Source organism: Salmo trutta, chromosome 30 (assembly GCF_901001165.1).
Source record: "Salmo trutta chromosome 30, fSalTru1.1, whole genome shotgun sequence".
NCBI lineage: Eukaryota > Metazoa > Chordata > Actinopteri > Salmoniformes > Salmonidae > Salmo > Salmo trutta.
In genome coordinates this window covers 9,021,433-9,038,289 of record NC_042986.1, presented here as the reverse complement: position 1 = coordinate 9,038,289, position 16,857 = coordinate 9,021,433, and the positions used below count along the sequence as shown (strand labels likewise).

At 44.5% G+C, this 16,857-nt stretch overlaps 1 protein-coding gene across 6 annotated transcripts in view; it reads right to left on the bottom strand.

Annotated features, from left to right (window-relative positions):
* Positions 1 to 16,857, bottom strand: part of LOC115167857 (formin-like protein 3) — a 46,143-nt gene that overhangs the window by 17,603 nt on the left and 11,683 nt on the right. For 4 of the 6 annotated variants that reach the window (XM_029722546.1, XM_029722545.1, XM_029722544.1 and 1 more), the window contains exons 2-5: positions 4,945 to 5,028; positions 4,542 to 4,699; positions 2,503 to 2,586; positions 1,825 to 1,971 (exon numbers count right to left, since the gene is read on the bottom strand). In XM_029722546.1, the coding sequence (XP_029578406.1) occupies positions 1,825 to 1,971; positions 2,503 to 2,586; positions 4,542 to 4,699; positions 4,945 to 5,028 (473 nt within the window). Of the gene's footprint in view, positions 1 to 1,824; positions 1,972 to 2,502; positions 2,587 to 4,541; positions 4,700 to 4,944; positions 5,029 to 7,412; positions 7,742 to 16,857 lie in introns of those variants that run through there. The other 2 variants (XM_029722548.1, XM_029722549.1) reach the window with 2 other exon arrangements.

Genomic DNA, 16,857 nt, shown 5'->3' with positions numbered 1-16,857 from the left:
AGTTTGCAAAAGAGCATCTGGATGTTCCACAGCGCTACTGGCAAAGTATTCTGTGGTAAATGAAACTAAAGTTGTGGTGTTTGGAAGGAACACACAACACTATGTGTGGAGAAAGGCACAGCACACCAACATCAAAACCTCATCCCAACTGTAAACTATGGTGGAGGGAGCATCATGGTTTGGAGCTGCTTTACTACCTCAGGGCCTGGACAGCTTGCTGTCGTCAGAAAAATGAATTCCCAAGTTTATCAAGACATTTTGCAGGAGGATGTAAGGCTATCTGTGCGCCAGTTGAAGCTCAACAGAAGTTGGGTGATGCAACAGGACAACGACCCAAAAGACAGAAGTAAATCAACAACAGAACGCCTTCTGAAGTGGTCCAGTCAGTCCTGACCTCAACCCGATTGAGATGCTGTCTCATGACCTCAACCCGATTGAGATGCTGTCTCATGACCTCGAGAGCGGTTCACACCAGACATCCCAAGAATATTGTGGAACTGAAACCGTTTTATAAAGAGGAATGATCCAAAATTCCTCCTGACCGTTGTGCAGGTCTGATCCACAACTACAGAAAACATTTGGTTGAGGTTATTGCTGCCAAAGGAGAGTCAACCAGTTATTAAATCCAAGGATTCACATACTTTTTTCCACCCTGCACTGTGAATGTTTACATAGTATGTTCAATAAAGACATGAAAAATGATAATTGTTTGTCTGTTATTAGTTTAAGCGGACTGTGTTTGTCTATTGTTGTGACTTAAAATTGTATCTGATCTTCATCTATGACCAATTTATGCAGAAATCCAGGTAATTCTAAAGGGTTCACATACTTTTTCTTCCCACTGTACATATTTTATTCAATGTTTATCATACAAAAACAACTTGCGAGTCCACTTCATTCTTAACAGCTTTTGATTCCACTTCACTTGGCTGATCTAAATAATCAGAGCCCATCTTTATTGTGTGCTTTTTTTGTGATATCTTGACTTATGACAACAAGAAATGCTGTACACAGTATCTGACATTCATGTGACTGCAGGGTTTGTGTTCCAGGTCCCTAGCTCAGTGTGTCAAACAGAGATCAGGCAGGGAAAGAGACCAGAGAAGGCCCATGTGGTTACAGAGTGATGCATTCTGGGACGAGGTGAAGCCGTTGGTTTCATGCACGACATCCGTTTGTCCCCAGACTGAGGTCTGCTTGTTACAGAACAGTCTCTCCTCCACATCCTCTTCTCTCTGTCTCTTTTTCATGTTTTCGTGTGTCTGTGTTTTCTGCTTGTCTTACTTTTTGTCTTTTTCAAAATGATTCATGTTTATGTCTCGTGGTACATTTATATCTTTCTTATTCCTATCACACCCTATTTTGTCTCCTCTCTCTGTGTGTGAAAAGCTCACTAGACGGAGAATCACAGGGCAGGAGGCACACCTGGAGCTAGACAGGACAGGACAGAGGAACGCATCTGGAACGAGGAAGACCATCAAACATGTAAGGAAACACACAGAAACCACCTCTCTGTCTCCGTCTCTGTCCCTGTCCTTGCGGATCGTTTAACCCACAAACCCCTGCAGTGAGGTCGGGAGTGACGAATCAGTCATCACTCTTCATCAACCCTTTCACATCCTCTCCAGACCCAGACCGCTCTACATCATGGCATCATCATCATCATCATCATCATAGCAAACAACTGGCTGACATGCTAACTAATGTTTGGATTGCTACCTGACATGCTAACATGCTAACATACGTTAGGGCCAGGGGGTTAGATGAGCGAGGCACAGTAACAGCAGTGATGGCAGCAGCAACGCGGTAGCAGACGATACGTACCGGAGCACAGACTGGCGCGCCGAGCGGACCAGCGTGTTGCAGAAAGGCTGAGCGCCACTCTGGTGTAGATCCTCTATAGACCTACTCCATGAAGTAGCCTTGTCCAGGGAGCCCTCCTCCCCATTATCCAGACCCTCAAAATTCAACCTGGGCCACGGACAGACAGACAGGCCGACGGACGGATGGACAGACAGGTAGACAGATGGATAGACGTACAGATGATGGACAGACAGAGGTCGAGGTAGATTAGGTTAGAAACGCAGCTCGGTCAAAGGTTATGTTATACAGAAGAACTGCACAGTAAAAGGCTGCACAGTCAAGCTTAGTGCAACACAGAGTTGACAGGCTCAGTCATTCCCATTCAGGCCCAGTCCATAATGTGCCAGCATGGCAATATAACAGCACAGATGCATGGTTCCCAATCAAGTCCAACCACTCATTCAGTCTGCCAAGTACGCAGCATACGAGGCATACAAGCACATTCAGGCACATTCAAAGGAACACAATGCTATAAGGAATCCATCCAGTTTGCTATTGCCCCTTTTCACAGACAGTGTGACCTTAGCTCCTATCTGTTGGGATCAACACTTCTTGGATCCAGTACCAATCTGGTTGGGTAGCGAACTACCTCTAGTCTCTTCTGAAGAGATGTGCTAAGCTTAGGGTGTGTGTACTCACATGACAGCACATTGTGCAAAGGAGAGGTACTCCACCAGGATATCCAGACCTCTGTTTTCATCGTTGAGGAACTCCCGGACCCACCTGGGTGACATGGGACCCAGAGAGGGGTTAGCAGGGCAGAATATTCAAGGCCTAACATTCTTATCTGCTAGTCACGGGTCATCCCTAAGTAGGGCCAGGACTTTTTCCCACATGACCTGAACAAGGAAAAACTCTGGGCATTACTCCATAGTTTTTCCTGGTGAGTTCACATGTTCAGGAAAAACTCCTGGCCCTATGTTATGATGCATGGAAAATGATAATAGCCCTTATAGTCAGAGGTACAGAGAGGCAGGAGAGAGAGACAAGGAAAGGGGCAGACTGAAACCTGAAAACACTAGCTACACACATTCCTAAGAGCTGCAAAAGCCAACATATTTGAGTCTACATCTTGTAGACTAAAGTCTGCTCAGAATGGGGTCCCCTACACCCCTACTACACCCCTGACGGAGAGAGAAAAGACTTGGCAAGTTAGCAACGGAAAGTAAACGCGAGTGAGCAAGGCTTCAGATTTCCTCTCTATTTAACTCTAGTTCTCTGGAGGGGGGGGGGGGGGGGGGGGGGGGGAGAAAGTCCAAACAAATGAATTCCCATTGCGATGAGAGAAAGAATGTGGAAGGCATATGGTATGGCTAAGAGAGAGAGTGAAAACTGGACACAAGTTGGAGTCCCTGACAGTCATGGTATTTGGGGCTCGATTCAATCCGTATCGCTGAAGTTCAGCGCCACAACTCAATTTCAATTGAAAGGTAATTTAAGATTGAGCCGACATACGCAACGTTTATCGTGGATGCGGTCTCCGCAAACGCAGGAACGTTGCCTTTCAATTTCATTCTCGCTATAGCGCTGAACATCAGCGATACGGATTGAACAATCAAGCCCCCAATCAAGCCCCCAAAACCCCTGGTTCCCCCTTAGTCAAATGCAGGGGAGTGGAATTGGGATAAAGGTTTCAAAATATCCCCAATATGCTGGTTAGGGAGGTTACTGGGGCAGGAGACTGTTTGGTAACACAAGACAAGCCAAAGGTAAGGCAGAAAGGCGGGAGAGAGGCCCCTGTGTGAGGAAGAGAGAGGTGAGCAGAGAAAGAGAGAAAATAGTGAGAAGCAGTGAGATTGAGGCGGAGGGAGGAGGGGGAGGCACGCCTGATCATCAGTTTCCTGTCTACCAGCCCCCCCCCCTCTCTCACTCCCCTCTCTCCCCCTTCTTTTCCTGTCCAACCAGATGCTATTTCAGATTGTCTTGGCAATCTGAGGAATAACACGTCGGAGAGGGCCAGGATTCGGACACAATAAGCAGGGCTCTGTTCCACTGAATTTACCAACCGAACCAAAGCCTCTGTCTCAAAATAGCCTCTGTCTTTTCCTGCCTGTGTGTCTTTCTGGGAAAGACTTTAGAACACAGACTATTATAGGAGTTATTATTGGAGGTATGCCGTGAATACATGCTTACTGTCCCTCTGGCGTACACAACTAAGCTTCCTGCTCAATGCTATGTTATGGAGGAGTGGACCATTCCTTTCCTAGCATGACAATACAATGACTACCATCTGGGCATTGTGAAGAGGAAGACTCCACTATGAAGTAAAGCATGCTGGGAAGGGTGGCAGGACAGAACAATAGGAATGATCTGGGCATCAGGAAAACAAGCTGTTGGTCCCTAGGGACAGGAAGCGAAAGAGGAAAAGCACAGAAAGGCTCTTTCTCTTTTAAAGGGGAAAAAAGGGTTGTTCTTAAAGGGGAGATAATGGAATTGGTTGTTGTAGGGGAAACTAATAAGGGAGTTGATTTCCCACCGGCCTTTCACTTCCATAGTAGCCATTATTCTTGTAGCTGTGCCCCGCCCCAGGGGTAAAGTTACAGTGTGGTATTCGTAGAAGACACATCAATTCTTGTAAACGTCATGTGAGAAGGGACGGTAACATTGGGGATTTCCAGTACTCTGACTCTCATTGGTTGACAGAAGAGAGGAGGGGAGGGATGAGAATAGATCATCACCCTATGTGATTGGTCCTCAGCGAGATCTCCAGTTCCCTCAGAACTTTAGTGGATTCCTGGACCCGCCTTCGGAACTTCTTGCGTGTGACTCCTGGGTCTAAGTAGCCCCGTAGCTTGGAGATGTAGGTGTGAGGAGGGTTCTTCACCTGAAACCGTTCCTAATATAACACACGGGGAAGAGGGTGGACAGAGTGAGCAGTGTACCATAATAGGGTTCCAACCATTATGGAGAAAAGACTAAACCTACGCTGCAAAAAAAAAAAATAATTCTATATGATCTATCAACATTGCTTCATAGCTATTGGTGTTCGAACAGACTAGATGTGTGGGTTTGTAGAGGTGTAGCTGTGGGATTGTTTACTTGTAGTAACCTACATGTGTTGTCGCATTTAAAGAAGTTTACCTGGTCACAAATGAGGTCCCATTTCTTGTCATTATCATACTGTCTGAGGAGTCTGGCTTTGTCGGGAGGAAGGTTCATGGAATTCTGAAACACAAGACAGACAAGATTTCATCAATGCAAATATCAGAGCACACATCTTTGTTGAATCATTAATTAATCATTAATCATAATTTATCATTTCATGGCTGTTTCAGGGCTGATGATCATGTATGTTGTGTTTTTAGAGGCCAATTTAGTGTTTTTATGGGGCCTATGACTTCACTTCCTGTCTTGACTTGTTGCATCCTGTTGCATGAGCTCATCCAAAACCCTCCTCTGCATCCCAAATGGCACTCTATTCCCTATTTAGCGCACTACTTCTGACAGAGCCCCAAAAGTAGTGCACTAAATGAGGAATAGGGTTCCATTTGGGAAGCACCCGTTCTCTGCGGTTGGTCGTAATAAGCGTCTGAATCTTTCAGTAGTGACTACACTGCACTTTTTAACCACCGGCTAGCTAGTAGCTACAGCCTCTCTCTAAAACAGAAAGGAAATGGCTATTATTACTTGCTACTTACTATCTTATTGCTATCACTTATCCAGCCATAAAAACACTTAACACCACACAACATGAGAGAGGAGAACAGCCCACAGGCAACGGCCAAATGTTTTACTGCGGAGGCTCAAATTAAGACATTTAGCATGATTGCTCTAATTTGTTGTTTGACAACTATCCCATTTTATGTCTCTACTCCACCGTCGTGAGCGTTAACACACACTATACAGTATAACACAGGCGCGTGTGTGTGTGTTCGTTCTATGACATGGGCCTCTGCCTCTGGGTAAAGACTTCCTACCATGAGTCATGAGACCATAAACAGAGGTCAGTGGTCAACTCTGAAAACTCTTAAACACCAGGAAGTGCAACAATACGAGGCTGTTAGTTACAGCTAGCTCCTCTCCTCGCCACCCCGTCATGTGTAACTGATCGCCTCAGCATTTCTCTTTGAAGAGACCATGAAGGTTTTGCTCTGTTTTCTCAGTCCGGCTCAGACTCAGGGCCCCTCATTTTACATCCCACATAGACAGAGCCCCACAGCCAAACCACACATATGCACACACACACACACACACACACACACCAATACATACACACACAGACACACACACCACAAACTGCCTGTCAGCTTGACCTGTGACCCTCGGCTACAACTTACCCCTGGCCTCACCTCCTAGCACACACAAGGCTCTTTCTCAATTCGTCTTTCCTCGTTCATCTTTCCTTACTCCTCGCCGCCTCCTTGAAAGAAAGTCTGAGGTGAGAGACCTCCAATGTGGTTGAGAAGGAGGCTAGGAGATAGGATGTGAGGAATTGCAGAAAGACTCATTGAGGAAGAGCTACACTAACGAAGCGTGAAGAGATCCCAACCCGGACTATTCGGGATCCTCTGAACCATTCACCATTAGTAGTAAGTATACAAGATGAAATGTACCAATGAACCAAAAACCATTCTGTCAATAGTGCCAGCATGTGGTGTAGTATCATGCCCCCATGGACTTCCCTAGGCTATTCCTATCCCTACAATGATTCATAGCAGTGGAATATCACATATAAAGTGTGTTTTTATTTATTTTCCACAATGCAGTGGGGGTGATTGGATCTTTCCATCATCAGCACGTGTGCAGCATGAATCATGTTGGTCTGGCTGTCTGAGAGGCTAGATGAGGACTGTGGCACATTGCTTGTTTTCTGTGCAGTATTGCTGAAGTAGCCTGGAAATTCTGACTGAACATGAAATGGGGCAGCGTACAGACAGGATTTCCAGGCTACTGCTGAGGGTGTCATTGACTCAGACTCAGATGTCTGCTGGGAGTCAGACTTCGATAAGACGCTGCTCCTAAACACACGATCTAAAGCAGAAATCACATAGCGACTCAACTTTACTCTACATTTGCCGGCTTTGTTTAAAACCACACTGACAGAAACGGCAACTATAATCACTGATCCTTTGAACGTCTACAGAGTACTCGTTAGACTTTCTGAAAATAAATGACAAATAAAAGAATGCAAAGCTGCCTGCCTGAGGGGGGGAAAAAAATCTATCTGAAAGCCTCTAAAAATGAACAATTATTTGACTCACAAAAAAAGCCTCTGAGAAGAACTACTGTAGGGTTCTCGGACCTGAAGGACTGAAGTGGAGAGAGCAGTGAGAATCTGTTAAATTAGGCTTCTTTGACAAAACATTGCCTTCAAATGGCACCCTATTCCCTATTTAGTGCTCTACCCATTGGCTCTGGTCAAAAGTAGTCCACTAGATAGGACTTCCAAAACCTACACAGCTCCGAAAAAAACACGAGCATTCCAGATGTCCAGAATTAGACAAGGAATGTGTCCTGTTCATAATGGTACAAATTTGCTCTAAATTCTCTCACTCCCTCTTTCCTTTCCTTCCCTCCTTTTCTCTCTTGGGGGGAAGAATGTTACCTACCACAGTTTCTCCAGTCTCTCCATTTCTTCTTTCTCCTCTCTCTCTCTCTCCCTCTCCCCCTCGGAGGGCTGTCGCCGTGTGAGCTCCATCTCATTCATTCCAAATGTCAGAAACAGGATGGGACAACTGACCACAAAGTTTGATATCCAACAATACTTTCAAACTTTCAGAATCTCAGACAGAAACAAATAAAGCTGATGACACTTGTGGTTTACCACCAGTTCAGTACAGTAATGTTGTATACAGTGTCTGTCAGCTTCTTTGGGGGGGGGGAGATACAGTAGGACTGAGTGGTCTAAACAGTATTTATGGGCTTCATTGGCGGATCCAGACAGACACTCTGTCAACGTAAATAGTCTGTATTTCTTCATTGTTAATCCTGTAAGGACGAGAGAACTACGAATGTTTGCTAAGCGGGTGTCACTACCACAGTTCCCAGTACAGTTCATCATGTGAAATAAGTCCGGCTCCAATGCAAACAACCCAGTGATAATGAACCTACATGCGACGACGATAAGATCGAACAAACAACCTCGCATCCGATCCAGGATCTGCCACAGCCAAGCCTAGTCCCAGGTCTGTTTATGCTGTCTTGCCAACTCCAGATCTGGGATCAGAATAGCATCAGCCCAGAACCTATTTCTCTTTGTTTTCCTGCCACGCTCAGCCTCAACTAGCCGTGCAGATTAAGGAAGAACCTCCGGGCACAATACAGGCACAGAGCAGGGTTCACTACTCTCCTAATTTAATGATGTAGTCCACACAGCCTACTCTGCACTAGCCCTAAACACAGAGAGCGAGACAGAGAGAGACACAGAGAGAGAGCTTCCTGTATTGTAGTTATTAGTTTAAATCCTAAAGAGCAAACTGTGTTCCCTGAATAACAACATGAAAATCTCCGTCAGCTTTCCGGTAAAGAACATTGCACAGTAGATTATTTAAAGCAAGGGGGCGGGGCATAACGTTTGTTCATTGTGTCATATGAATATGTTTTTATTATCCAAACATGAACCTTTTTACAAAGAAAAACAATCAGACGATATTAGGCTACTTATCTACTCTTTGTTCCTGTTCCTGGTGGCCGCGCCATGATCTCTAACAGGAAAACCCACCAAACAGCTCTGTGTTCAGGTTTGTTTCTCCCCTAACGGTTAAAACTGGGTAGAACACACACAGCTGTGTGTATGTGTGTACTGTACATACAGGTACGTGTATATGTGTGTGTGCAGCTGTAAAATTAAGCAGTAAGGCCCGAGGGGGTGTGGTATATTGCCAATATACCACTGCTAAGGGCTGTTTTCAGCACGACGCAACGCGGAGTGCCTGGATGCAGCCATTTGCCGTGGTATATTAGCCATATACCACAAACCACAGAGGTGCCTTATAAACTGGTTACCAATATAATTAGAACAGTGAAACGTATGTTTTTGTCATACCCGTACTATACGGTCTAATATACCACGGCTTTCAGCCAATCAGCATTCAGGGCTCGAACCACCAAGTTTCTAATGTTGCTTTAAAAGGGTGACAGACCAGAGGAAGACTAGGAGTGTCTCTGTTTCTCCAGGCCCCCTGACTGCAACACACACACTGATACAGAGTGGTTGCCTCGAGCTAGATTTGGGTAATTGGAGCAACATAACCCAATTTAGCTAACTTCATTTTACTTTCTACATCCTGTGTTTACAAGAAGAAGCTAAGAAAAGTATTAAAGTAGGCCTTTTTTAGACCCGTAAAATAATACTATTCCAACAGAGTTAGCACCTCACCTGATAGTTTTGGAATGAGGAAAAATACAGTGATGCAGAAAAACTCTAAAAATGTGGTGCTTGTCATAGTTTCACACTGCCCACTAGCAAACCCAGCAAAGGTCTTTCTTGTTTGACCTGAGATTGATCGGCCTGACAAAGGAGTGAATACACAGCTTTGTGTTGCTTCTGTGAAGTCAATGCCATTCTCATCTTTTGACATTTGAGCAATTTTTTTTTCTCCCAATAGCATATCGCAGGACAATAGCCAGTGGGCAGGACCAATATGTTTCCCCGTTGATCAAACAAGGCACACACAGGGCCTGAGCCTGGTAACAACACAAAAACTGTACAAATATACACATCCAACCCTTAAGCTCATAGCCTGGTGACTATAGGAGTTGGCAGGCTAGCAAAACAGATCTGTGAACAGGCATTTATTCTCTTAGTCTATGGCCAACCTGATCAGTTATACATATATGAGAGAGAAAGAGAGAGAGAGACAAACAACAACAACTTCATATGCCCTATTACTCCAACCAGTTCTCTTGCTGAGTCTGCCTCACTGATTTCCACTTATCCTCTAGTTCAGTTTAGGACCTGCAAAGCAGCCAGACTAGTAGCCTTGTCTGAGCCAGAGCAGCCTGTAGGACAGGATGTCTATCGTACGGCCTTAAAGCAGCCAGAAGCTCCCAAATAAACTACTGAGAAAAACAAGGAAGACGAACAGGACGTTTCTCAAGCTACTTTCCCACAGATTCAACACCTACAGAGATAACAAAGGACAGATATACTGCACTGAACCAAATTAGACCATTACTCATAGGCTACATCCCAAATGGCACCCTATTCCCTACAGCAGGGTTTCCCAAACTCGGTTTGATTGTGTTGCTGGTTTGTGTCCAGATATCAGACATCAGTTTATTTCACCAAGATCTCTGTAGTATATTCTCAAACACAAACAAGCCCAAAAAAGAGCTCCATGTTTGTGCTAAATCTGGGAGTTTTACTGAACGCTCTCATTAAGTACTAGCTAAGCAGACATATATACAGTATATATACAGTTGAAGTCGGAAGTTTACATACACTTAGGTTGGAGTCATTAAAACTTGTATTTCAACCACTCCACAAATGACTTGTTAACAAACTATAGTTTTGGCAAGTCGGTTAGGACATCTACTTTTTGCATGACACAAGTCCTTTTTTCAACAATTGTTTACAGACAGATTATTTCACTTATAATTCACTGTATCACAATTCCAGTGGGTCAGACGTTTACATACATACACTAAGTTGACTATGCCTTTAAACAGCTTGGAAAATTCCCGAAAATTATGTCATGGCTTTAGAAGCTTCTGATAGGCTAATTGACATCATTTGAGTCAATTGGAGGTGTACCTGTGGATGTATTTCAAGGCCTACCTTCAAACTCAGTGCCTCTTTGCTTGACATCATGGGAAAATTCAAAGAAATCAGCCAAGACCTCAGAAAATAATTGTAGACCTCCACAAGTCTGGTTTATCCTTGGTAGCAATTTCCAAATGCCTGAAGGTACCACGTTCATCTGTACAAACAATAGTACCAAGTATAAAAACCATGGGATCACGCAGCCATCACACCACTCAGGAAGGAGACGCGTTCTGTCTCCTAGAGATGAACGTACTTTGGTGCGAAAAGTGCAAATCAATCCCAGAACAACAGCAAAGGACCTTGTGAAGATGCTGGAGGAAACAGGTACAAAAGTATCTCTATCCACAGGAAAATGAGTCCTATATCGACATAACCTGAAAGGCCGCTCAGCAAGGAAGAAGCCAATGCTCCAAAACCGCCATAAAAAAGCCAGGCTATGATTTGCAACTGCACATGGGGACAAAGATCGTACTTTTTGGAGAAATGTCCTTTGGTCTGAGGAAACAAAAATAGAACTGTTTGGCCATAATGACCATCTTTATGTTTGGAGGAAAATGGGGGAGGCTTGCAAGCCGAAGAACACCATCCCAACCGTGAAGCACGGGTGTGGCAGCATCATGTTGTGGGGGTGTTTTGCTGCAGGAGGGACTGAAAAAGTGTGTACGAGCAAGGAGGCCAACAAACCTGACTCAGTTACACCTGCTCTGTCAGGAGGAATGGGCCAAAATTCACCCAACTTATTGTTGGAAGCTTGTGAAGGCAACCCGAAACGTTTGACCCAAGTTAAACAATTTAAAGGCAATGCTACCAAATACTAATTGAGTGTATGTAGACTTCTGACCCACTGGGAATGTGATGAAAGAAATGAAAGCTGAAATAAATCATTCTCTCTACTATTATTCTGACCTTTCACATTCTTAAAATAAAGGGGTGATCCTAACTGACCTGAGACAGGGAATTTTTACTTGGATTAAATGTCAGGAATTGTGAAAAACTGAGTTTAAATGTATTTGGCTAAGGTGTATGTAAACTTCTCACTTCAACTGTCATATATAGCTAGTGGGATCGTCTCCATCAATTAATCTAGATTCTAGACTGAACACTGGATCCCAGTCCCACAGCCAAACTGATTAAATCCAGTTGAGTTGAGTCAAGATTTTCTCAGATTGCTGAGAACTGCAATGTAGTTTGAACAATAGACCAGCGTTTCTCAAACTCGGTCCTGGGGGTCCCTTCTGGGTGCACGTTTTGGTTTTTGCCCTACCACTACAAAGCTGATTCAAATAACCAACTCATCATCAAGCTTTGATTATTTCAATCCACTGTGTAGTACTAGAGCAAAAACCAAAACGTGTTCCCAGGGGGAGCCCCAGGACCGAGTTTGGAAATCTAACATAACTCAAGAAATCTGTAATTAATTTAGAAGTTTTTGCTGAGGAGGTTTTAGTCACACAATATTACATCTAGCTAAGGTGTTTGGTCCAATATCTCTGCCCAGGCGTTGCTGATGCATACCAGATCTTACAAAGTAAAAATCCTTATTTTGGGTTCAAGACCACTCCAGGCCACACTTGACCGTCTAAAACTAGATAGAAAGAAAGTAGAAATGATAATGGACCTATACATGTAAAACTACAGTAATTGCCCTATTTCTGGCTTGCAAATAGATTTTGGCAAACAAATCGGTAACAAAAAATCTGGTGAATTCCCGATGTGCCCCTCGATGGGAGAACACTTTGAAGACACCTTTTTGGTTCCAGGTAGAACCCTTTTGGGTTCCATGCAGAACCCTTTCTACAGAGGCTTCTACATGAACCCAAAAGGGTTCTACCTGAAACCAAATAGGGTTCTGCCTGGAACCAAAAATGGTTCTCCTATGAGGACAGCCGAAGAACCCTTTTGGAACCCTTTTTTCGAAGAGTCTACCGTCACTCTCTCTAAATGGAGGCGAGGGAGAGGAGTGGAGGCAGCTCATATCCAGTGGATTGATGGAGAATAATACAGCAGACACTCCATCACCACCCCTGACTGTCTGACCGCCTCCTCATCTGGTAGGACTACAGCAGATGAGACCTCAGCCTTGTGGTCCAAAGGTGTTTTTATGTGACAATCCCACATAAACATGCCTTGCAAGAGAATGGCCTCCCTCCCTGCCAAGTGCCAACTGGTGACTTTCCCTTTGAAAGCAATCCCACTGTAAAAACGACTGCCCTAGACTGCGTCTGAGAAATGGACCCCTAGAGAGAGAAACTCTAGGCTTGCTCCTGCTACACTTTAATGAAAGGGTATTGGCTGGTAAGGATGGAAAACCTCTCGCTGTTGATCCCTGACAGAAACTAGATCCAAGAAGAATCCAAGACTGAGGAGGCAAAGAAAACAACATGAATATGGCCTAGACCTGGACTGACTGTGTTTTCTTAAGCCCTTTTTACTGAGCACATCTTAGGCACAGTGGATGAGAAAAGCAAACCCTATGTATTGAGTTTGGGCGGTGAATCAGTTTTTAGTGTGTAGAGTAGTCTGTATTTGGCTCAAGATAAATGACCCCCCCCCCTTTAAATAACAAGTGGGAGAAGAATCTGAGAATATTGGCTGTGCCCTCCCCAGGGTAAGGAAGGGTAGCCTCCTAACCCTCCCTTCTCCCCTCTCTCTTCTTCTCCCTCTCTCCCTGTCTCTCCTTTCCCCATCTCCCCTCCGACTCTTCCCTTCCTCTCCCCTTTCTCCGAATACCCTCTCCCTCTCACCTCCTCTCCCTTCTTACCCCTCTCCCTCTCACTCAACCCCTCTCTCCCTCTCTCTCACTCTCCTCCAATCCCTGTCCCACAGACTCCCATACTTGAGGTAATGCATGAGATACGGCTGTTTGTACCAAGGAATATTACATCACAGTGACTGTAAACATGGGTGGGACAATGTAATGCAATGTCATGTAAGTGAATAAGTGACCATGTATTGTTAGGCTCCATCTCTGATGACATCTGCAGATGCACTGCTGCTAGCTACACTGTAGTCTTTTACCCCGTTAACATCACTGCCAACACTATTGTCTGCCTTGTCCTCCTCCCTGTGAGAAAAGTACAATGAAAGAGGACAGACACGCACTCGCACAAACCCTGGGACTAGTGGGGCACAATGAAAGGACTCCTGTCCTCAGCTGTCACCGTCATGGGACCAGGGGGACTTCCTTGACTCTTCAGTAAATTAAACAGCCTTGAGTAATGAGTGTTTTGTTTGGTAGATGTTATTACGTGTTTACTGAGGGGGGCTGTGTGTGTGTGCGTGCGTGTGTGTGTTTCAATGACGGCCTAGGAACAGTGGGTTAACTGCCTTGTTCAGGGGCAGAACGACAGATTTTTACCTTGTCAGCTTGGGGAGTCAATCTTGCAACCTTCCGGTTACTAGTCCAACGCTCTAACCACTATGCTACCTGCCGCCCCCATTTACAAATGAAGTATGTGTGTTTAGCGAGTCCACCAGATCAGAGGCAATATAGATGACCAGGGATGTTCTCTTGATAAGTGAGTGAATTTGACCATTTTCCTGTCCAAAATGTAATGAGTACTTTTGGGTGTCAGTGAAAATCTATGAAGTAAAAAATAGAATATTTTCTTAAGGAATGTAGTGAAGTAAAAGTAGTCAAAAATATAAATAGTAAAGTAAAGATACTTTAAAGTGTGTGTGTGTTTTGAAAAATGCCATCACTGTTTTCATGCTCTCAGGTAAAAGACCTGTTGAATTAAATGGAGAGAGGCAGAGCCAGAGAGGAGTGTGAGAAAACGTTGCCCCCTTTCTCTGCTCCGACATCTGATCCACCTGGCGCTCTTCACAAGGTAACCCGAAACAGGCAGTCACAACAAAGACCAGCAGAGCCAGAGACATCAGCACAAAGAGACTGGAGGACTACTGGGGCCGGGGCCCACCAACCAGCTAGCCTACTGTCACCTCACCCAGAGAGACAGAGGGGGATAGAAGGGAGGTGAGAGGGGAGGGGTAGAGTAGGAGAAAAATGGGAGCGGAGTGAGAAGAGAAGATGAAAAGAGAGAAGAGGGGGGGTGAAAGAGGTGGAGTATTGGGGGAGGAGTATTGGCAGGATGACATAGGACCCTATCTCTCCCCCCTGCAGGTTCTTGTTGACAGAACCAACTAAAACAAGCTCGGCAGCCACATTAAGGTATTAACATAACAAGCCTGAGCTAACTGAGGTGTTCATTAACATGCTAGCTAAATCCAAGGACAGAACCACATTCTCTGAACCACCAGGACAATAAAACATTCTAATCCCATTGTCCTGAACAATTTACAGTAATGACAACTAATGATAGTACTGATCTGTACTTTTCTGTAGTCAACTGACCAAATCACCCTCTAGTGGCCTCATGAGTGGAATGTTATACATTTGTCATAATTTCCTAATTAATAAACATTGTTTTTTTTTTTAAACCTGCCGAAAATCTGGTGTTTCTATGTCCAATGGTTTCGTTATATTTCAGTCTTCTGTGATGTATATAAAGTGTAATATTAGGATGCAAATTCAAAATTATATCTGACATGGTACAGGTGTCTTCTTTTCTTAAGTCCATAACCATGTGTGTGAGGTGTGTACTTTTGTTTCAAAGTAGATGTGTTTAAGACTACCAAGAAACACTGTGCGACCCTGATTTAGCCCACTGCAGTAATTAAAACACAAAGTAAAAATAAAAAAATGAATTTAATATGTTACATATAATGTATAAACAGTTGGCATCAAGGAAAATGAATGATCTAACAGTGATCTGCTTCTCTGCAGACAATGAATCCATGCTACTAAGCAACATAATAGCTGAATTGATGGCCTGAAAAGCGTTAAAACACAAAGCGTGTAAAATCCCCATGACACCATCTTGATGCGACAGTTAGCAGCAACAGGCTTTCCAGCTGTGGTGTGGCTGTGGTGTGGCTGTGACTCTGTCCTACAGTCGGCTCTGCTCTGCTCTCCCTGCAGTGCAGGAGCTAGGGCTGACTGTTGCTCAGCCCATCACTTTCCCCTCTGAAGACCTGGGTTCAAATAATATTGAAAATCGTTCAAATACTTTTAGCGTTTGATGTACCCTGCCTGGAGTGCCAGGTGGGCGGGGTTTGCAAGTTCATGTCTTTTCTATTGGTTCCACTGCAACAGACAAGCTCAATCCAGGACAGGAAAAAGTATTTGAAATTATTTGAATTAGTGCTTGAACCCTGGCCCGAAAACCCCCTCATCTCCCCTGGGCCTTCTGACTCTCAGACATTTGTATGTTCTCCACCAGTCGCCGCTTGCCAATGGAGACCCAAAGAGGCAAACGTCTAGACATCCACTGCCAATCTGAGACATACGTTATGTAGACGTAAAGACTTGGTGTGATATCTGACAACCATTTCAGAAATAAAAATAATAATTGAGGTATGACTGCCCCTCAAAACTGTTTGTTAATTCATGAAACAAGCCATAAAAACTGGATGTGATGGCCAACAACCTTTTTCGGGCGCAAAACAACAAGTAATTGAGCTATGGCTGTGTGTAAGTGTATTTATGTATTTTTCCTCCACTAGGTCTGGATCGGGGACATGAGAAGAATGATCTATGCCGTTCATAGCCTGTTGAGTCCTGCCGAGATGAGTTTCCAGACAATTATCATAATAAGGTTCTTTGAAGCCGGACCAGTCTTGTTATGATCAGGCCAGGGTGGGAAATATAAAGCCATGTCTGGGACTCAGGGGCTCTGTGAAGGAGCCAGATGCTCAAGCCTCCAACCAGAATCTAAAGCCTAGTGGTGGCATTTCCACACGGGCAGAACACGTTGAAATGAAGAGTTTACAACTGGATAACATCCAACTGGTTGTATTGATGTCATTTCAACCAGTTTCGCCCCTTGGGTCACTCTTGTCGTGAATGTCCAAAACATACCAATGACCTTATCACACAACAATGTCCTAGAATGCCCCCCACTTGACAAAACACGGCTACTAGCTAACCAACCAATGTTTTTGACACAGGAAACAGAGAAATTAAAAAGGTTATGAGATGAAACATAAACAAAATGACCACTACAACTGATCATGAATCAGGCATTCGTTCATTCCAGCATGGCCAACAGATGTCCTGTTTGTTTCCCTCAGGCCGTCCAGAGGGAAGCCCCAGACCAGAGGATATACGCATGGTATGCCAGGAATGCAGGTAGATTAATGCCTCAGTAAGTCAGGTCGTGGCCCACCGGCCCTTTCGGCACCCTGCACAGTCAGTCAGAGAGATCTACTGGAGCCTGGAGGGAAAA